Raw genomic sequence first — 21,562 nt, forward strand, 5'->3', positions numbered from 1 at the left:
ATACAATCTCCGTCATATTGTAATGCACTGCATTTATCATAGCAATCAGATTACTGCCAATTCAGATTCTAATACTATCAAGAGACAATTGTTAATGTATAAATATAAAAATGTATATTTGAATTAAATATTGTTCAACTTTTACCATTATTTGTGTGTGTTTCAATATCTAAATAATTAGTCCAAGTTGATTTATCTTTAGAACATAAACATTGCACATTTGTGATTCGGAATTACATTTGCCAAATTTGTTGCCTACATTATTACATAATTTTGTGCAAAGGTCACCAATTGAAGTCGAACAAGATTTTTGGTTTGGCTTGAAGATGGTTTCTTCAATTTGAACTATTCTTTCTTCTCTGTAATCTAAAAATATGCATTGGTTTATCGATATTATTAATGTATATATTACGTTGATAAATATTATTTATACTGACATGTTTTTCTTTCGGTAACAATCTTTCTGTATTCATACCACTTTTCTTCAATGCGGGCAGTTTTACATTGGCAAACGTTGCGTATGCAGACGCCATCAAATTGTCTTTGTTTTATGCAACCGATGGCACATTCAGTTTCACTTGTACATGGTCTATTTATAATATTATTTTCGAATTCATTTTCTTCTTTTATCATATCTATTAAATACAAATATTTTAATAAATGTAAATTAGAACATAAAATAAATTTAACATAATTATATTAGGCTATAAACACACCCAAATTTTGCATTTAGTAGAGAAGATTTTGAATAATTTAAAAAGAATAATTTATTGTTAAAATTTTTGGAGCGTAATAGCATTGGACCTAAATTCGTGCACTTATAAAATCATTAGCGTTGGAAACAATATGTTACTCTTTTGAAAATAGTTCATGAAAATATTTAAATTCAATCAAACTTTACTCACCCCAGTATTGTTCTTCGCTGTAGTATTCTCTTCTTATCAATTCCTGGAACTTGCTCCATTCTTGGGCTCCAGATTTTATACATTTACATTCCCTAATGCCGTTTGTAACTTCTATACATTGTCCTCTATCATACATGACTTTTTTACACTCGTAATCACATAATTTATCCCCAGCGATTTTGTTTTCACAAATATCAGTTTCTTCTAATGGCCACCGAGTTTCCTCATGGTCACAAGTACAATAACCCATGTTACAACTCCCAGCAGTGTTTCTTAGTCTTCTACAATAATTGAAGCATAAATGGTCGTTCTGTGTTTTATCACATATATTATATCTGTAGGTCTGTTCAATAGTTTCATCAAGTTCAACCCAGGTTTGAGTCTCATAAAGGCATTGGCAAATACCACTATTGCATCTACCAGCAGAAGATCCAACACCTCTGCATTTGTAGTTGCAATCTCCTTCACCGTGGTCCATTCGACATACTTGGTGATGCCAAATTTCTAAAACAAATTAATTCGTTATTAATAAAATAAAGTAGGAAACCATGGCATGATATTAGAAATATGTGTAAAAAGTATTTTGATGGTGCTGGAAAAATATTTTCGTTTTTTATTAAATATAGTTATTTATATGTTATTGTTTTCTGTAATTATTTAACTCAATTGATGATTAAATATGCTAATTGTTGTTAAAATAATTACAACATATTAATCACTTACCTCGTTCGTGATATTCCTTATATAGTTCATTATAACTTTTCCAGGTTTTGTCTGTGCTCTGACATACGCATTCATTTTTATTGCAAATACCATCATCTCTTTTTAAACCTCTACATTTAATTTTACAATCAATTTTATCACGTTCTGTAGTACAGCGTTCAATTAAATCTGTCGGTTTTCGTGGATAATTTTCTAATACCGTAGTATCTTCATGAACTATTGAGATAAATAAAAAATGGTATACTTTATAGTAAATTGAGTAATTTCAAGTTTTTACCAATTCTGGTAACTATTTCCTCATATTTAGTCCAAGATTCTTCAGCTCGCTTAATTTGGCATTTGCATTGACTTTTGAAACACTTTCCACCAAATTGATGTTTCAAAAAACAAGCACTATCGCAATAACTATCCTCACAGTTTTATTGATGCGATCTTCAAACCATAAATCCGTATCTGTATGATGAAAATTAAAAAATTATAGTATCATTTCTGTCATCCCAGTATACAAGTGATTAAGTCAATTTTCACTATTTTGCAGGGTTTATGGTAAGATTCAAACTTACATCACACGCGCAAAATTGCGTTTATGAAATTATTTGTTTACATTTAATATAAAGTACTTCATTAGTGTTAATTTTCCACTATTTCAATGCAATAACTATTTTCAGAGAAATAGTTAAAACCGCAACTTAAGTCATATTTGCTGAAATTCGACTTAATCACTTGTTCAATGGAATGACAGATGTAATGCAAAGAAATCAATAGTACATTTAGAAATCATTTATATTTAAGTCCGTTTAGGATTTAAAAATGTATTCTCAATATTATTGATTTAAAAAGATAAAATTCACCTTTCTCCTTATTATCTTTAGTATAATAATCTCTTTCCTTAAGCTTCCTCCATTTATCATCCAAGCGCTTGCACGAACAAAATGTAGTTCCCCCATTTTTCCTACATTCCCCATCAGTAAAATGCAATTGCAAGCACTTCAATTTGCAATCAATACTCTTTCTTTCTTCAGACCGACAAATTTCTTCAATATTTTTTTCAATTTCTTTGGTCCTTTGCTCCTTTTCATTTGTGCACCCTCCGCAAACACATTTTTTATCCTGACATGTACCTGTGCATGAACATGTTCCTCTGCAATATTTTTCACACTTTCCAGAATCGTTTGAATTTGTACAAAGTTGATTTAAGAATTCGTTTTCTTTCTTATTAGTAAAGATTTCTAAATCGGTTTCTGCGTTGCATTTGCAAATGTTATTTGCGCATTGACCGCCTTTGTTATATCCTGCAGAAGAGGAAGAGTAGCTTGTAAAATTAATGCCGTAAAATAAATTTTATTTTAATTTGATAATTTATATTATTTTAAATTATATTTATTTAAACATAAAATATTTTGGTAGGTAATTATCTCCCCGAAACCAAATATTTAATTAAGGATCTAATTTATTAAACTAATAAATATAAGCAAGAAATTAGTACTTTTTGTGATATTGATTTAATTTATTTTCAGAAAAAAATATTTATTTTTTGTGGTCGCTATTATTTTTGAAAATTGGTTTTTAGTTTTCTCCATTTTCTGAGCATTATGATTTTACTTATTTTCAGAAAAAAATTATTTATTTTTGAAAATTAGTTTTTCTTAATCTCTGAGCATTTCGACATATTCCACATCTTCTGATTTCATTATTTGATCAAATATATACAAAAACTCATATTTATGTACATTGGTATGCAAACATGAATTCATATATTATCTACATAAAGCAATAGTTAAAACAAATATTTGATGAATGAAATAAAGTAGAAACAAAACTTAAATTTTTAAACAAGTTATAATTTATCATATCTCTTAATACTTAGGGATAGTAATCGCAAAAAAATGTATGTAGCGCGATTGCTTAACAAAAATGTTATAGAATTTTTAAAAAAAATTAAAATACAAAAAAAAACAAATTTTTCAAAAGCCTTTTTTTCCGATATATCAAAATTTCTCAAAAATCAATTTTTTCAAAGTTTTGCAAATTTAGTTTTCGGTACGAGAAGTTCCAGCAATTTGCCTTAAGGCACGATGCCATGCACCTTTATGTATCACCATTTCTTTAAATTTTGTTTTCAATTTTATTATAGGCTATTCAGAAGTGCATAGTATTATTTATATGAGTATTTGTTTTAACTATTAATATTTAAATTAATAATTGTACGTCACGACTTGTAATAGAATTTATTCATAAAAGAAATGCTTTCATTGAGTAACCTTTCAAAATAAATTCTATCAAATCAAAAATAAAAAATATACTATTTCCTTAATATCTAACTATGCTAGTGTTTTTCCTTTATTAATTTCCCGTAGGGTAAGTTATTGTAATCGTCCAAAAATCGAAATTGAAAATTTCTGCATTTCTCGACGTTTTGAAGGTTTCTGAACATTTTGGCATACCTCAGAAAAAATGGAGATAAGGAGCAAAGAGTGCAGAAAATAGAAATCGAGTTTTTGAGAGAACGGAGCATCCGATTTGAATGATCTAGAAAATATTCAATTAGTAATGATTGTGAAAAGTGGTTATTAGTTTTTGGCAAAGGCAGGCCCAGCCATTTCGAAGCTACAGAGCTGAATGTGCAAAATATGGCAGTTTTTGAGAGAACTAAGCGTCCGATTTAAATGATTCAAAGAACTTTCTGCTTGTTTTAACAAAATAATTGATTTTGGAAAAAAATTTTGTTCCAATATTTTTTTTCAATTTTTTTTGTATATCGAAAATGATTCAGATTTTATTTTTAATTCTGACTAAAGTTCTAATATACTTTAAACAAATAATTTCAACTTTGCAATTCAGTTTATATAATTCTTCTAAATATTAGACAATGTTTCAATATTTATAATAATCTATTTGAAAAAACTTAATATTTCTCGTACATTTCGTTACGGTTAGTTTAGATATCTATTTCTTTTATTACCTGTAATTGAGCAGCGGTAATTACATTCTCCGTCACCTATGCCGTCGGTGCACAATCCATACACGTTTTCATTATCCGGAGGAGACTGTAAAACTCTAATAAATTTCAAAATATACCATTTGCAATCTTCATCTAAATGGCACATGCATTTATTATTTTCGCAACGCGCCGGATACTTCGATATTTTCGAACAGGCGTCAATGCACTGATTGCCGAATGTCCCTTGGCAAAGGTGAATTTCGCCACCATCATCTGTTGTTACTATAAATGATAGAAATTATAATAATTTATTACAATTTTTATTTTTTCATTCAAGGCGAATTGGTTCATCTTAATCTTACTAATGACATTCTATTGGATGTAAGTTAAATAAAAAATGCATTTAGATGATTGTTACTAACTAATTGAATTAGTAAAACTGTTGAAAAATTGAACACACCATTTTACACTTGATGGCAGTATGTTTTTAATAGCTCTTTTCATACTTATATAAGCTAATTGAAACAATTATATATATATATATATATATATATATATGCAAACAATATTATATTATGATAGTATAATGATATTCCCAGAATAGGTGTATACAATTTGTATCTTTATGTAAAAATCAATGTATGTATTTAAGTCAAATAAAGCAGATTTTCAAATTAAAAAAAAATTAAAATTGAACACACTATTTAGTAATAAGTAGAAACATGAATTAGTATTATCCCGATATAAATTTAAATTTTAAAATTGTTTAAATATTTAGTCTGCATTATCAATATTAACCCCTCATATTCAAATCATATATATATATATATATACATACATATATATATATATATGTGTGTGTGTGTGTATATATTATTATCTTGTCCTCACCAAAACTTTGCCGTATTTCTGAACCAAATACTGCTCTATTTTCCGAATATAATATCAAAAACACACAAATGATAAAATATAGCTTCATTTTGCACTAATAATAAAAAACATTTTCCAAATTATTATATTTTGATAATACGTTCAACTATGGTGAAAAATTTAATTAATTTTGCAACTTCTATAAAACGCATTTTTTAAAAAGTTTGATTTCACAATATTTATTTAGAGTACGATAACAAGTGAATTTCCAAATTTTTTTGTGAGAATTCAAAACATACTTTTTTCCACAATATTGCATAAAATGTATGTAATATTATTACAACTAATTATTTTCCTGTTAATCGGCAGAACATTTTCTACTAAACATTTAAAAAAAAACTTGAATTATTCAAGTCTGATGAATGATTTCTAAGAACAGTTTGACGACGTTAATGCGAAACGTGAATGATGTAGTCTAAATTCTAAAAACATGTAATTGTTTTGCAAAAATATAATTCATAAAAATTACATTACATTGACAAAGGTTTACACGTACAAATATAGTTTAAATAATATAATTGTTTTAACTTAAATATTTTCTCATGCTCTAACTCTGTAATATTCATTGCCTGAAGACAGCCTCCACCTCATACAAAGCCGTTTCTTGTTTCCAACATTGGTGTTTGGAAGATGATTGTTTAATTGATTAAATTCGATCTCACATTTGCAATTATTTTCACCTCTACAACCTCCAGATTGCAATCCAGCCCGATAACACCAAAAATGACATGCCCAATTATAATAATCTATACCGTAAGCAGATTGTTTATAACAAGATGTATCAGCAGCAATTCTGATGTTGTTGACAACTGAAAATTATTATAAGAAATATTGATAAAATAATTTTTAATAGTTAACAACTTATATATTGAAATATTATTAGTCGATTTGACAGTAATTTTTATATTTATAAAGAAACAGTTAACTCAAGTTAAATATTAATTTTCCAACAAAATTATTAAATTTTTTATTATTTTATAAATTCTAAAATGTATTTCTAATTTTCCCAACATATGTGAGTTTACACAATTTTTGACCAAAAAGTTGGCCAGGAAATCAATCTAAATTTGTCCCTTTCTCAAACAGTGTTATTTTAATTATGTATACATAATTACTATAATCGCAAAAATAAATCATAGTATATATTATATTACATAATATTGGCAGCCCAGATCGGTCCCGAAACAACTGAACATTTTCTGTGGCAGTCGATTTATAAATCAGTCCCATTAATATTAAAAAATAAAACAATTTGATAAATATATCTTTTTGGAACATTTTTCACTTGATTATAAAAATGTTGTAATTCGTATTATAAAAGATATTGGAATATTTCAACTAATTATGATAAACATATGATATGCCTGCTATATTTATTTGGCATACAAAAGATATTACAAAATCGCAAGTGAGTCTATTGTCGAAAATTAAACAGAATTTGAATATCTAACTATTGATCGCATGTTTTGTAGAAATATGTAGAAAGATTTTGTTAGTAATTTCAAATTTGTACTAGTCGCTGATTGATTTTCAATATTACTCATAAATATTTTTAATAATATTTTGGTATAACAATTTATTTCGAAACCTAAACCAAAATATCAAATCTTACTGTAGAAAATAAAATCTCAATGATAATTTGATTTATTTCAGAAGTTTTTTGTCCTATTTATAGCGGAATTTTTTGGTTTTTGTAATATCGAAATGAATATAACTACATAATAAAGAATTATTTATGTCGTGTATTTTGAGATTTCGATTTTTTTTCAAAATAAAATATTAAATGCTTAATGCCGTGCCGATATATTCATTAAATAATTCGACGATAATGCTGTTAATCAGTCTAGAACCTCTAAAATGTTAAATTGACGCAATTGTAGATTTAATTAGTTCATAAAATTCATAAAAAGACAAGCATATCACACATATTTCACACATAATATTTTATTTAACATAAATTATTAATACAGTTTTATTTATATATGTGGTGAATATACATTATGCATCATTTTCTGCATTTGAAATTTAATATAGGCAAAAATTCACTAACTGAAAATAAATACTTAGAAAAATTTTAGTAACAGTGTTTAAAACATTAGAATCTAATGTTTTAAACACTGTTACTAAAAATACTAAAAATCTAATGATTAGATGATCATTGCCACCATATAACAAATTCAAATCATGTATTTTCGGTTTTATATGATATTTTATATAATTTTTATGAAATTATATAACGTGATATTTTTTATTTTTCTATTGACTCATCTGAGTTATACGGTGGATCATCCATCTTCTTTTCGTTGGAATCAATAAGCTCTAAAATATTAGTTCCTGGTATAGTTTTAATTTGTTTCTCCTTATTTATTCTATTTTTCTTAGTTTTTTCATTTTTTGATACACCACGTTTTGTACTCTTTGGATTTGGTTCGGTTGTTTGATTTTCATTTTGATTTTGATATGGATTTTTGCCATTATTCGTTGTTTTAATATTTTTGTAATCGTTATTATATTTTTTCTTCGTATTCTTCTTATTTTCTCTAATAGATTTTTGTTTCTTTTCTGATTGAATTTTTCGTTGGTATGAAGGATCCCCATAGTTTCCAGGACGATCATCACATTTACAAGTTTCTTGTGCTTCTTTCTCATTAATTTTTTTGCATCTACCTCCTGATGTACCAATTAGCAAACAATGGGTATGACAATGATATGTATGAAAATTCAGACCTTTATATCTGAGTTCTTCTTTACAATCAGGATTGAGTTTGAATTGATGCCCATTAAAACCTGCGTAAGAACGATTGATGTGTATACTCCATATGTAATAAATATTTAATAAAAAATAACTTACCCAAATTATAATCTCCATTTTCATTTAATTTATGAACTGTTACTTCAAGTCCATTGTGTCCTGCAAGTGCAGGTTTTAATATGAATAGAAATAAAAACCACTTCATAATAATTTAAAAAAAAGTTATTTTAAAAAAGCATATATTGGAACTGTACATATAGTTTTATCTGGCTTCTTTTTATTTTTTATTTTACTTGATCAATAAAGATTAAATTTTGATCCATTGTGTTTTCATTTCAATTTATTTTGAAATTAACACATACAAAAACTGTAAGTATTAGGAAATGCAATACGTATATGTTGTTTATCAAGCTAAAGTAATAAACAAACAGAACTTTTTGCAAAATATATGCATATTTGGGGTTTACAGGTGTCTCTTTGGTAAAAGCAGGTCCCAGGTTCGGTTTTCCTTTGAAGATGTACATGAAAACAAATACATCAAATATGCAGCTTGGCTTAGAAATTAGAAATCATCAGTATTCTAATAGTAAAATATCTATTTTTAAATAGATACAAGCTAAATTTTGGGTTGCTTTCTAAAAAGCTACGTAATTGAGAAGTATTATCACAAAAAATAATAGGCTTTTAGTTCTGATCACTATTAAAAAAATATACATTCAAGTTAATATTTATGCTGATGATAAAATTTGAGCAATAATAACAAAAAGAACTAGAAGAAAAAGAAATAATTAAGAGAACAAAATTGATTAAGATATTTATACAATATGATAATATATTATTGTATTTTTACAGAAATTCTAGGTTGTCAAATTACTAATAATCCGAAATAATTAAAATACAATTTTGTTATTGTTATTTGTAAAGTTTTTTTTATTATTAACAAATAGCAATCCAAATTACATATAATTACTATAAGCTATTCTCTATTTGAAAAGTTTAAACTCAAATTTTTATGTATGAAGAACGATGTTATTATTTTATTTCTTCCTTTCTTTAGACTCTGCAGAGTTATATTCAGGATCTGGTAGCCTATCTTCATCAGAAAAAATTAACTCTACAACGTTTGTGCCACTAATGGGTTTGGGTTTGGGGACCGGTTTCGTAGGCGTTGGTTTCTTTTTATTTTCTTTATTTTTTTTATTATTCTCGTGTTTAGTGCTTCCTGGAACTTGATTATTTATGGTATTTGAATTTGGATCTAGAATTTTATTCTCCCATGTGCACTGGCATTCATTTCGGCATACTCCATTCCCTTGCCTATAACATGTAATATGACATTGAAATAAACCACTTGTTACATCCTGATGTCTTAATATTTCATTGTGGCAGCTTGGATCCAGTACCCGCAAGATATCATGTATATCTTAAAATAGTAAACATGTGTTAAATTAATTATTATTGATTTATACATAATAACATATATTAATTCATATAATAACCTTTTGCATGATAAATATCATTATCATCCAATGGTCTTAACTCTGCATTGCTTATTAAGAAAAGTATAAGTGAGATTAGGTACCACATATTTGCAAGGCTAATAAATTTAATTTATTATATATTTTTTTTCAAATAAGACTTGTCACATCTGTTAATTAAAATGAAGTGTGATTTATTTGGTTACTTTATTTATTTAGTTAAAATATGATAAAAAATACTGATACTTATAAGACCTACTGTACTGTTACTGTTAAATTATAAATATATTTATTATTATGGCAGATGTTTATATTTTCAAAATATGTTTTTGTAGCAAACGATACAAATAATTGTGCAATTTTCTTGAGCAATTAAATTAACCGAATAGAAAACCCTCAAATTTAAATTTTGGAAATAATTTCCAAGTTTTATTATAATATTTTATAAATAAAAAACAACATTTCTTTTGATAATTTTTCACATATCACTAATGTAATGTATTGAAAATTAAAATTTGGTATTATTTTTTTGCTAAGATTTTTGGGAAATTAAAACCAAGAACTCTTTTGATCATTTATTTTTTATCATATAACAATGATAAAATGTTTCCAAAATAATTGATTGATATCATAATATTTTTATTTTTTTCCATATAAATATAATTACTACAGAAATATTAGATAAAAAACATCAAACTACTGGAAGGTAGATAAAAATTGATATCATTAAATAAGAATACGACAAATAAATTTATTAAACGTATGCTACAATAGCTTTATAATGTGGAAGATTACATGTTAAATGAAGCTTTGATTAGGTATAAATTAAGATATAAATTAATAAGCGATTAAATAAATTTTTGTATACACCAAAATAATTTAAAATACAATGTACATTTTTGTAAGTGTGCCAGAATTTTTTGCAATTGCAATTGTTTGGTAGCTATATGATAAGTTTTTTAATATTCAGTAGTTGCTTCGAATACAGATCCCTCTTTTGTCAAATGACCTTCTTCCTGAGTGTTATCGTCACTGACATAATTGCTTGCATCATTAGCATCCACATAATTATCCATGGGCCTCTGATTTTGGTTTTCATAAAATGTATTCATTTCGTTTGCGACATTCATTGAACTAGTATCTTTCTCAAGGGTATTAGTATCAGTTCTCGATTTTTCTACTTTGGAAGCATATGAAGCAGAGTAATAAGCAGGGGGTCCTTGCCCGTAACATTCGCATTTTGTTGAATCCTCGGAGCAAGATCCTGCTCCAAATCCGGTAAGGATACAATGGAGGTAGCAGGCGGATTGGACGTATTCTTGAGTCCTGGAGTTCATGTATGAATTACATGAGCTATCAGGCATTACTTGTTTGCCATCAAGCACTAAAATAAAATGAAAAAAAAAATCATTTCTAGCGATAGAAAATTTTAATCTATAAAAAAAAAATTTCTTAAAATAATGATTTTTTCTATTACTAATGCTTGCTACTAATCCTTATCATATAGTTTTGATTTCCGACAGATATATACATTTTTAAACTAGAGCTCACTCAAGTCCAGTTAAGAAATGAGTCCTTTGAACTGTTGGGTTTTCTTCAATGACGAGGCCTTTTTTAGATGGTAACCCATACGGTTGTCTCTATGTGATGAAAATATTCTCACAATTTCTGCAGTAGTTGAGAATTTTTTATTGATGAAATAATTCTGGGCAAAGGCTATTTGCACTTGGAAACATATTGCTATCTATATATTTCCAAGTAAAAGTGAATGGAAATACTTGACTTAATGCCACTCAAGCTGGGTATCGAATCTGGAACTTCTGATTGGGAAACCTAAATCTAACCACTAACCTACGGTAGAACCCTCCTCTTATGTCTAGTGAAGCTATACAAATTGGACGCATAATTAATTTACCACATTTATGTTTATTTTCATTTCAATATAAAATTTATTCAAATTATTTTGTCTTTTAATTTAAACTTACTTAGTTGAAGATCATCCTCATCATTATGTCTGACTAACTGTGCTTCACCACTTACATATTCAAAACATACATAAAAAATTACCACCAAACTTAAATATTTGAACTTCATTTTAAATCCGCGTTACCTTTCTTTTAGAGGAATGAAATGACATTGCAATGCATTTGAATATTGCATTGGTGGTGTATTTATCTTTTGATTTAAAAACCAAGGTCATATCATATATTAAATTTTATTTGACCTTTTGGCCATTTAATTGCTTGATAATCCCGTAATCCATATTTTTGGTCAGATCAATGTCAACACGGACTAACACATATTCGAAATATAGTGAAGAATCGTAATGCTGGCTTCGAAAAATGTTAAATATATTAATAACAAATACAGCATCAAAGTTATTCAAAATATATATCAACTTACATTATAATTGTCACTCTTAATATGAGAAATAATTATGCTAGAAACAAAAATAGTATACTATTTGAAAGCTTTATTTTAATTTTAGGTACAAATATTTAATACTTAGTACGTGTTACATTTAGTATTTAGTCTAATTTTTAATAATACCCAATCCCCTCATCGATGTTCCTATTTGTTTTTAAATATTTATATGGGTGTTATAAAAATACAGAATATAAATCATATAATCTCATATAAATGACAGTGAATTATTTTTAACTTGCTGACAAAATATTCAAATGTATTTTTCGCCATAAATTATAATATTTTGAATATTTGTGAACAGATATTTTGAAACAGATATTTAAAATATTAGCGAGATGATATGAAATTAAAAATGGTGTTTTACAGGATTTAATATTTTGCCGGATTATGTTTTTTAATTATTATTTCTAATTCTTAGAAATACTAATATGATATTTTATATCATAGGAATATTGTCTTTTCATATAATCTTCGAAGCATAATATTCGCATACTACAGTGATTGTGAATTTATATTTAATAAATAAACAAATGTTAGAAATTAAATTGATTGCCTTAAATTAATATTTTAAAACATTATTTATTCAAAACAATATATTTATTTGATAATATTTCAAAATCTCATTTTGCAATTTATTATGTTATTGCCAAACTTAAAAATACTGCTGAAAACACAAAATTTTGAAAACACGCGCTTAAAAAATTGTTACGAAATGAAAAATTATAAATATCACTCAAAATAGCATGCAAGTGCTTATTTGTTCATCTAGCTATATTAAAATATTATTTATTTACGATGATTAAGAAATATAGTTTAATTGTTTTATTAATTCTAAATTTCTGTGAATATTCATTTTGTTCAAACACGAAATGGATCAGGGAAAATGGGACCAATGAATATTTGCTAAGTAAGTATTTTGGACTAACAATATTCGATGAGCATCTAAAAGTAACTTTTAATATCATTAGCTTATAATAATGAACCAATTGAACCAAGTGACCAATGTGTAAAAAAATCTGAAAAGTTTCCTGATGAGTTTAAATGGCAATGCTACACACACTGTGCTTACATCGGATATGGTGTTGGTTGGTGTTTTAAAAAGGGCGATTCTGATGAAATGGAATGCAAATGTGAAGGAAGTGGTTATTATACGAGAAATTCTTACAGACGGGAATGGGAAAATAAAAAGTACAAAAAAGCGGGAGGCCACGAAGGTAATCATTACCAACCGTCGTTATTTTCTTCTAGATGACCTTATTCTATATATTGCACAAAATTATGCAAGCAAAAAAATGTATTAACTTTACAATCTCTAGATGATCAACATCATGAAAATGATCAAAGTGATGGTCATACCTCCCATGTATCACAAGATATGGACCATGTAGAAGAAGATGCTCATGAAGATCAAAATGATCAAATAGGGCACTATGATGATGCAGCAGAAGAGCATACAGAAGAGGAGGATGGTGATAATGGTGAATATTATGATCAAGATTATGATGAAAATGATCATGAAGGGTACGATGAAGAACATACACAAGATAATTCTCACGGTAAATAATCGTGATATTCTGAGTATAAACAACATCATTTGAAATTTATATTATAATCATTTTTCAGATTTCGAGGAAAACGACAAAACAATCCCATTCTACAATCCTAAGTAGCATTCAACTTTAAAATAAAGTTATATTTATATATATATATATATATGTATAATTTAGAATTTTATTTTTTTATTCTAATTTATTTGAAAAAAAAAACAAAATATATATAAAATAAAATAGCTGTTTTTATATAAAACTTTTTAATTAAACAATCTATATCTTAACGTTATGTTATAATATCATTATATTCACTATGAATGAAAAAAACTTAAAAATGAAATCTGGAGATTTAGTTTCAAAACTATTAAGTTAAAAATGTACAACAAAAGCAGCTTAAAGAAAACGTAGTTCTGATTGTTGTTGAAATAAATAAACATGATACTATTTATCAAATTTCAAAATGATATTGTTATGTTGTTTGCTTAGTATCTAGTAAGATAATCGGAATGAAAATAAATTTGTTTAGGATATTAAAATATCGATCTTTAGTATATACATTACAGTTTTATTTAAAACCTATTAAAAGTAGTTTTGTACTTTCTATCTTTTGCTTTGTCTTTTATTTGTATTTATATATAAAAAATAATACACTTATAAATAAATAGATTAAATTATATAATAAAAAAGATTTCGGTCAACCTATTTTGATCAGCTGTAACTAAGTGCGCACTCCCGGGCGCGATCCCACTACCATTCGTAACGGGGGCTCTTGGCTGCTTGGTTTACCCTCTGGCCCGGTCCACCCCTCCTTAGCCAACCTGGTCACTTTGGACTCCTCCGAAGTAACTATGTTGATTACGAAGTTAATGCGGACGTCCAGTCAACATGAACAGTTTAGTTACAGATTTGCTAACCTCAAGGTTTCCACGAAATCCGACCTCCCATACACTTGGATTACAAGAGACGCCACTCTCTCGGTCGGAAATGAAGCTTGATAATTTTGGGCAAAAGTTGTGTGATTGGTTTGATTTAGAGTATTTTTTTTTAATATTTATGTATTATGCTTATTATGCATTAAAGGAAACACTTTATCAATTAATGTACATAAAATTTATTGGTTTCAGTTTAGGTATAAAATAACAAGATAACTTCACAAATCGTATAAACAGATGAAGACAAAATTAATTTTTATGATGAAGACAGAACAATTCATGAATATATGAGCTATAATATTATATGAACTATTGTATGAATATTATATGTATTGTATTTAATCCTTATTTATTTTCTGCAATTGCAAACACCGTTTTCGCAGCGTCCTCCTCTAAATCCACGGCGTAAACTGAGACAATGAGCGGCACAAGCTGCATGATTGAGAGAGCCAATCGGTGTAGAAACGCTTAAAAGATCGCAAGTAACGCGCTTCTGTCTAACGCCAGCATTGTCGTAAGGTCCTGAAAAAAATACAATAGATTCATATATTATTCTCAGCACTAATCATAAAAGAAATGGTTCAAATCGAAAAGTAATCGCAATCCTGTAAAACAATTGATTTTGAAAAATGATTTTGAAACAATGAAAATGATTTTACAATATCGGTTAACGAATTGAATTATAAAAAAAAAATTAGACAAATTTGACAACATATTCGCATGAAATTATATAATATATTATATATCTTATATTACCTTGATCCAAATCAACCAACTGCTCAACTGGCTCTCCTAATAGCTCATCTTCCCCCAGTTGGAAGTCTCCAGTTGGTATGGATTGAACGGTGGCGAACAAGGCAACTAATGCCAAACATAAAACTGTTAAGTATTTCATTTTGATTTTTAAGTTTTAAAGTTAAAGTTTCAAGTTAAGATTAATAATTCAACTTCTGTTGATGTCTTCTGTGTTTTGATTTCGAAATGTGTTCGGGAAGGTTTATATACTTCTTTGAGAGATCGGAAGTAAATCCCCGTAGATAATGCTGTCATCATTTCTGCAATCAGTTCAAATATGGTATGACCTGCAAGTACGAATACTAACGAATGATTTATATTATATATAAATAATATGTATATATATATATATATATATATATATATATATAATATGCAGCTTTATTATCTGTGTAACCATAGCAGAAACATAACATTCATTTGTTTGAAACCTAGAGAGGTCAGGCCACCGCGGAATTTCCGATTTACAGACTGCTTACTTTATCTAGTGCAAATATAAATAACTAAGGGGATTCACTTCGAGAAGTTAAGACCTATATATAAACCACTGTTTATAAACAATATTAAACATTTCTGAAGTCTATCAAGTGTAGTTGTCTTAACAGAAGACATAAAGAAATTACTCTTTTTAAGAATGAAAAACTTTATCGTCATTTGCTTTGCTCTTGTCGCATTGTTTGCTGCAGTACAATCCGTACCTTTGGAGGGATTGTTTGAAGATACTTTTCAAGATGAACCTACAGATCTTTATCAAGGTATTCATCATAAAAAATACTTTATTTTATCAGGCAAATTATAATCATCTTTCATTTAAAAAAATTCGGATTATTTTAATAAAAGTAAAAGATTTTTTTCCAAAAGTAATTTTTATCGTTATAGCTTTATTATAACTCTATTGACTCGATTTTAGGAGCATTAGACAATGCTGGCGTTCGTCAAAAACGAGTGACTTGTGATTTATTAAGTGTGAGTACCAAAATTGGTTCCTTGAATCACGCCGCATGTGCTGCTCATTGCCTTGCTTTGCGTAGAGGATTTAGAGGTGGTCGTTGTGAAAATGGAGTTTGCAATTGCAGAAGATGAATAAATAAATAAGAATAAAATTAAAATAAAACCAAAACAATTCTAGTCAAACATTTGAAATCTATTGAAACCATGTAATTGTTAGATAAACTGGTGTAATAAGAATGTAATTGCTTAGCTTTAAAGATGGATATCAATAAAACACATTTTTAAGTATGAAAATACTTTTTATTTTAGAAATATCAATTTTTAATTCATAAGAATTTATTAAGTCCGTTATTTACAAATTAGCTATTTACACTATTACTATTAAATTACATTCTATAATTAATTTAATATTTACAATTTACAATTTATGTAACTTTTAAAAATAACAGTAAATAAAACCAATCACACAATTTTTGACCCAGATTATCTGGCTTTGTTTCCGACCGAGAGAGTGGCGTCTCTTGTAATCCAAGTGTATGGGAGGTCGGATTTCGTGGAAACCTTGAGGTTAGCGGATCTGTAACTAAACTGCTCATGTTGACTGGACGTCCGCATTAACTTCGTAATCAACATGGTTACTTCAGGGGAGCCTTTAGTAATCAGGTTGGCTAAAGAGGGGTGGACCGGGCCAGAGGGTAAACCAAGCAGCCAAGAGCCCCCGTTACGAATGGTAGTGGGATCGCGCCCGGGAGTGCGCAATAAGTTACAGCTGATCAAAATAGGTTGACCGAAATCTTTTTTTTTTTCAATAAATAATTACAATAATTTGATTGTTGTAATAGTTTTTGCAAATCATTATGATGATAAATATATTTTTATAATATATATTATATGACAGTATAATCATTATTTTTAACTACTTATTTTGCGTTTTTTTTGCAAGTGTCTGATACTTAGACGTTCAGCAAATTTGATGATTAGTTATGTTTGCTATATGAATTTTTCAGATTTATTGAGTGTGATGAATTGCTGTACGTTGTTTTCCATACGTTATTGATTTTAAATTAATATATTTATTATTGTTTTTCATTATTTACTTTATTATACGTTTTGATAAGATACAATTGTTATTGTATTAATACTGATTATATCTATCTTTTATTAATACATTGATATTTAATTGATGATTCAAGTTATTTAAACAATCCAATTCTCTATATTACTTCTTCGGAATGAACGATACATGGTAAAATTAATAATAATAAACATGATTAAGTTTTTACTTATTAATAACTAATTATTAATAACAAGTGCCCTTTAATTTTAACGTCTGCATTTGCATACTCCCTTACTGCAACGATCTCCTTTGAATCCTTTGCCCATGGTGAGGCAGTGTGCAGCACAAGCAGCATGATTTAAAGAGCCCCAAGGAGTGCTAATGCCCATTAAATCACATGTTACTCGCTTTTGTCGCACTCCTTCATTTCCATAATCATATGCTAAAATATATAATATAATTATCAATAAAATATTGTGAATTTTATATCATGGAAAAACAACTACTGAGTTGTTTTTTCCAACATGCCCTTGTAGTATACTATGTCCCTTTACGGCCGACTATTATAAATTCATCAAATTTATTGAATGTCCTTTACTGGACAGTTGTAAATAAAAAAGATAATAAAAAAATATATACTAAAACATTTTACATCAATGAGAATAAATCTTGTAATATTTAAATTTAAAACAAACCGTCAGTACCTTGCTCCATATTTCCAATTTCTTGTAAGGCCTCATCTTCCAAAAATGTATCCAAAGGTACACTTTGTGCCGATGCAACCAGGGCAATTAGTGCCAAGCAAAAGGCTAATAAAAATTTCATAATGAAATATACTTGTTAGCTTGAAGTTTGTCGTTTGTCGTAATTATATGGATATGGATCTCCAAAGGGTTTATATACATATGATATTCAAATATAGTTTTTCCCCTTTGGAAGGGATTTTCCGAATCGCATTTTGGATTATTTTTCTAAGACTTTTAATCTGTGAAATATTGTTTTTAATGTTATAAAAAATAATGTACTATCATGAAACGATTGTTTTTGGTTATTATACAGGAAGCCGTTACTAATTTTTTAATGCTTTAGTAATTATAATTTTAAGAACAATATTTAAACAGATCAGATGATAATCGCAATATATACTTATCAGTTGCTTTCATTAATTTCATTAAGACACAGTTGGTAAGATCTATGTGTAAACTAATTAACAGCGCAATTAAGATAAAATGATTAGTCCCGTTTTCAAATACATTTGAGACTGTGGTATTTCCAAGAACGTAAAACGTAAAGCTCACAATCTGCACAAATCCTCCGGAAAAGGGGATTCACTTTTGGCTACTGGATTTGGTATATAAACTGCTTCTTCCTTGCACTAATCATCATTCGATAATACACGTTAGAGATGATAATAAGAAAGTTTTACTAATACTTACTAACTTAAGGAAGAAACATGAAATCAGTTATAGTGCTTTGTTTGGCTTTTATTGCAATGCTCGCATTAGTGCAATCTGTGCCTGTCGAATCATTTGCTGAAGATGGTGAATTATTTGGTGAAGAAGTAGCAATTATTGATTTAGATCAAGGTAAAAATCACAATTGTTTAATTATTATTAATATATTTTTGTGTTACTATTTCTATCATTTATCATTGTTTTTATTTTAGTGGAAGAAAACACAGGTGTACGCCAAAAACGTGTTACTTGCGATTTGTTAAGCGTTAGCACACCTTGGGGATCCTTAAACCACGCAGGATGCGCGGCTCACTGCCTTGCCATGCGTCGAGGTTACAGAGGAGGCCGCTGCTCAAGAGGTGTTTGCCGTTGCCGAAAATAGACACATATTATCTAGAACAATTTACCTTAAAACTCAGTATTTTTATTCTAATATTTAACTAATTTTAATGCAAAATTTTATATAAAATAAACCATGACTATAGCAGCAAAATGCATTTTTATTGATATTAAGAATTTTTTTTTAATTACAATATTTATCACAACTGTTAAATAATTAACATCTAGCAATAATGATAAATAATAACATAAATTTAAATAAATAAGAGTGCGAAGGATAGAATTTACATTAAAATAATATCCGTAGTATGATGATTTAATATAAAATAAAAGCAAAAAATAATAAAAATAAAATTAATATATAATATAAATAAAATTTCTGAATAATAAAATAATACTAGAAAAACAATTATTTAATTATTTTATATGTACTTTTTGTAGATCAAATAAATATTATTTTAGTCAAATTTAAGAGGGTTTTTTTTCATCAAAATTGTAAGTGCAGTTCATGAAATTATTATGAACATTATTTAATATGTATTAAAATATTATTTTGAATATTAAATAAATTAAATAGAATAAATCAATATTTAATATAAATATATATATTATTGATTATTATTATTATTATTTATTATAAATTTTACAATATTTCACAAAAATTTTATATTTAGCTAAGCGAAAGTATATAAAAATAAAACATTTGATGAATCATAGTAAAAAAGATACCTTCGTAACTTGATAGTGATGTTTTACTTGCCCTAAAATGTTTTGATACTAATTCTCATTATCATTATTTAAAAATTAAAAGCATTTTGTGAAACTGGTAGATTGTCAATGTTGTGTACACACACATACACAAAAATTAAAATATTTTCGATAAAATTGAATTTTGTGAAAATTTTTGATAAAATATGATTTGAAAATAACGTGTAATACGTATTAAGTGCACTTAATGCTCGGCGAGGGGTGTTTTATGTAACAATATAAAGTTTAGATATTTAGAGTATTATTAGCTTTTTAATTACATTTTTTTCTTTACAGAGCTATGATTTCGTGCAGATGCAACGTCTGCAATACATAATTCTGTAATACAGAATTTCTTAAGGTATTATAAGAACTCCAAACTGAACAATCCTTTAAGTGCTCTGATCACAATGGAAAATTATGGATTAGTAAGGTAATAAAATAGTTAGTCCTTTAAATAATTTAAACAAATATGCTGAGATTCTCAAAGATTTTTTTTTTAAATTCATTTTTGCAAATAGTTTAACAAAGATTAAAATATGCTCTATAGGCATTTTAAATGAAGAAGACGTTACGCAAGTGGTTAAGAGCCACTGGTTATGCTACCACTAGTTAGTGCTTTTAAATAATTCAAACAAATATGCTGAGATTCTTAAAGATTTTTTAAAAAAAAATCATATTTTTGCAAATAGTTTAACAAAGATTAAAATATGCTCTATAGGCAAGTGGTTAAGAGCAACTAGTTATATTACCACTTGCCCTGATACCAAGCAGTATAATCATCTTTAAGATATTTGTTTTAATTTAAAGATATAACTAGTGCATATGCGCCAATAAAGAAGTACGTAAAAAATTTAATAGACAAAGATATGCAAATAAATAATAAATATGAATTTGAAAAATCAATGCGGTAAAATTTCAATAAAAATTCGAGCTTTGCGTAATGGGATTTAAAAATTATGATAGGTATGGTAAGTGGTTAATTATTATTAGTAAGGCTAATCTTAAAAAACTTTAACTTAACATAAAAGATATTTAGAAAATTCTATCTAAGAACAATAGCTTAATTTGACCCTGAAATTGATAAGACAACAAATTTATATGTTAATACTTTGTTAATATTAATTATATTAACTACTTGCTGTCTTTATATTTCAATATGGAGAACAAACATTTTATTTTATCGAAATCTAAAAGTAAGTCCTATCTATTGAAATCTAAAAGTAAGTCCACATCTATATATACGTGCATACTATTTGATTTGCAAAATATTTGTTTAATTCAGAATTAGTATAAATTGTTCTTCTAATATTATAATTTGTCTGCTTGATAACTACTATTGCATATTTTATTACATTCAAATGAATGTATTTGTTATTACCGAATATACTGATATAAATTCTGTACAGTAATCGAGTGCGGTTCATGACCCCGCGTACACATCGTCAAGGACCCGGGGAACCACTATCTGTTTTTGTCGGAGAACTGATCATTAGTCATAATATTCATTTTTCTGACGATTAAATTAAGTATTGAAGTTCTGTAGACAAAAAATAGACCTTACACCATCTCAGTAAGAAT

At 27.4% G+C, this 21,562-nt stretch overlaps 7 protein-coding genes across 7 annotated transcripts; 3 read left to right on the top strand and 4 right to left on the bottom strand.

The window, feature by feature from the left end:
- Positions 1 to 169: 169 nt before the first annotated feature.
- On the bottom strand, positions 170 to 6,789 carry LOC113366929. Its single transcript, XM_026608571.1, has 8 exons — positions 6,654 to 6,789; positions 6,069 to 6,308; positions 4,591 to 4,851; positions 2,480 to 2,920; positions 1,629 to 1,844; positions 906 to 1,409; positions 438 to 635; positions 170 to 366 (listed from the first exon to the last, which is right to left on the bottom strand). The coding sequence occupies exons 1-8, from the start codon at positions 6,775 to 6,777 to the stop codon at positions 170 to 172; spliced, it is 2,181 nt and encodes a 726-aa protein (XP_026464356.1). The 5' UTR covers positions 6,778 to 6,789.
- Positions 6,790 to 9,286: 2,497 nt separating this feature from the next.
- LOC113366274 lies at positions 9,287 to 9,888 on the bottom strand. Its single transcript, XM_026607855.1, has 2 exons — positions 9,751 to 9,888; positions 9,287 to 9,674 (listed from the first exon to the last, which is right to left on the bottom strand). Exons 1-2 carry the CDS (start codon positions 9,836 to 9,838, stop codon positions 9,289 to 9,291), a joined length of 474 nt encoding a protein of 157 aa, XP_026463640.1. The 5' UTR covers positions 9,839 to 9,888; the 3' UTR covers positions 9,287 to 9,288.
- A 3,039-nt stretch (positions 9,889 to 12,927) lies between these two features.
- On the top strand, positions 12,928 to 13,826 carry LOC113366930 (glutamic acid-rich protein-like). The gene is made up of 4 exons (XM_026608572.1): positions 12,928 to 13,063; positions 13,125 to 13,370; positions 13,473 to 13,712; positions 13,780 to 13,826. Exons 1-4 carry the CDS (start codon positions 12,952 to 12,954, stop codon positions 13,824 to 13,826), a joined length of 645 nt encoding a protein of 214 aa, XP_026464357.1. The 5' UTR covers positions 12,928 to 12,951.
- A 1,113-nt stretch (positions 13,827 to 14,939) lies between these two features.
- Positions 14,940 to 15,597, bottom strand: LOC113366275 (defensin-2-like). The gene is made up of 2 exons (XM_026607856.1): positions 15,395 to 15,597; positions 14,940 to 15,160 (listed from the first exon to the last, which is right to left on the bottom strand). Exons 1-2 carry the CDS (start codon positions 15,531 to 15,533, stop codon positions 14,988 to 14,990), a joined length of 312 nt encoding a protein of 103 aa, XP_026463641.1. The 5' UTR covers positions 15,534 to 15,597; the 3' UTR covers positions 14,940 to 14,987.
- Positions 15,598 to 16,067: 470 nt separating this feature from the next.
- Positions 16,068 to 16,516, top strand: LOC113366931 (defensin-like). The gene is made up of 2 exons (XM_026608573.1): positions 16,068 to 16,188; positions 16,344 to 16,516. Exons 1-2 carry the CDS (start codon positions 16,068 to 16,070, stop codon positions 16,514 to 16,516), a joined length of 294 nt encoding a protein of 97 aa, XP_026464358.1.
- A 1,191-nt stretch (positions 16,517 to 17,707) lies between these two features.
- On the bottom strand, positions 17,708 to 18,266 carry LOC113366932 (tenecin-1-like). Its single transcript, XM_026608574.1, has 2 exons — positions 18,137 to 18,266; positions 17,708 to 17,883 (listed from the first exon to the last, which is right to left on the bottom strand). Exons 1-2 carry the CDS (start codon positions 18,264 to 18,266, stop codon positions 17,708 to 17,710), a joined length of 306 nt encoding a protein of 101 aa, XP_026464359.1.
- Positions 18,267 to 18,894: 628 nt separating this feature from the next.
- LOC113366933 (defensin-like) lies at positions 18,895 to 19,277 on the top strand. The gene is made up of 2 exons (XM_026608575.1): positions 18,895 to 19,027; positions 19,108 to 19,277. Exons 1-2 carry the CDS (start codon positions 18,895 to 18,897, stop codon positions 19,275 to 19,277), a joined length of 303 nt encoding a protein of 100 aa, XP_026464360.1.
- The last annotated feature ends 2,285 nt before the right edge of the window (positions 19,278 to 21,562 follow it).

This window comes from Ctenocephalides felis, unplaced genomic scaffold (genome assembly GCF_003426905.1).
Source record: "Ctenocephalides felis isolate EL2017-DRISC unplaced genomic scaffold, ASM342690v1 CF-g0.4_SCAFFOLD_01170, whole genome shotgun sequence".
NCBI lineage: Eukaryota > Metazoa > Arthropoda > Insecta > Siphonaptera > Pulicidae > Ctenocephalides > Ctenocephalides felis.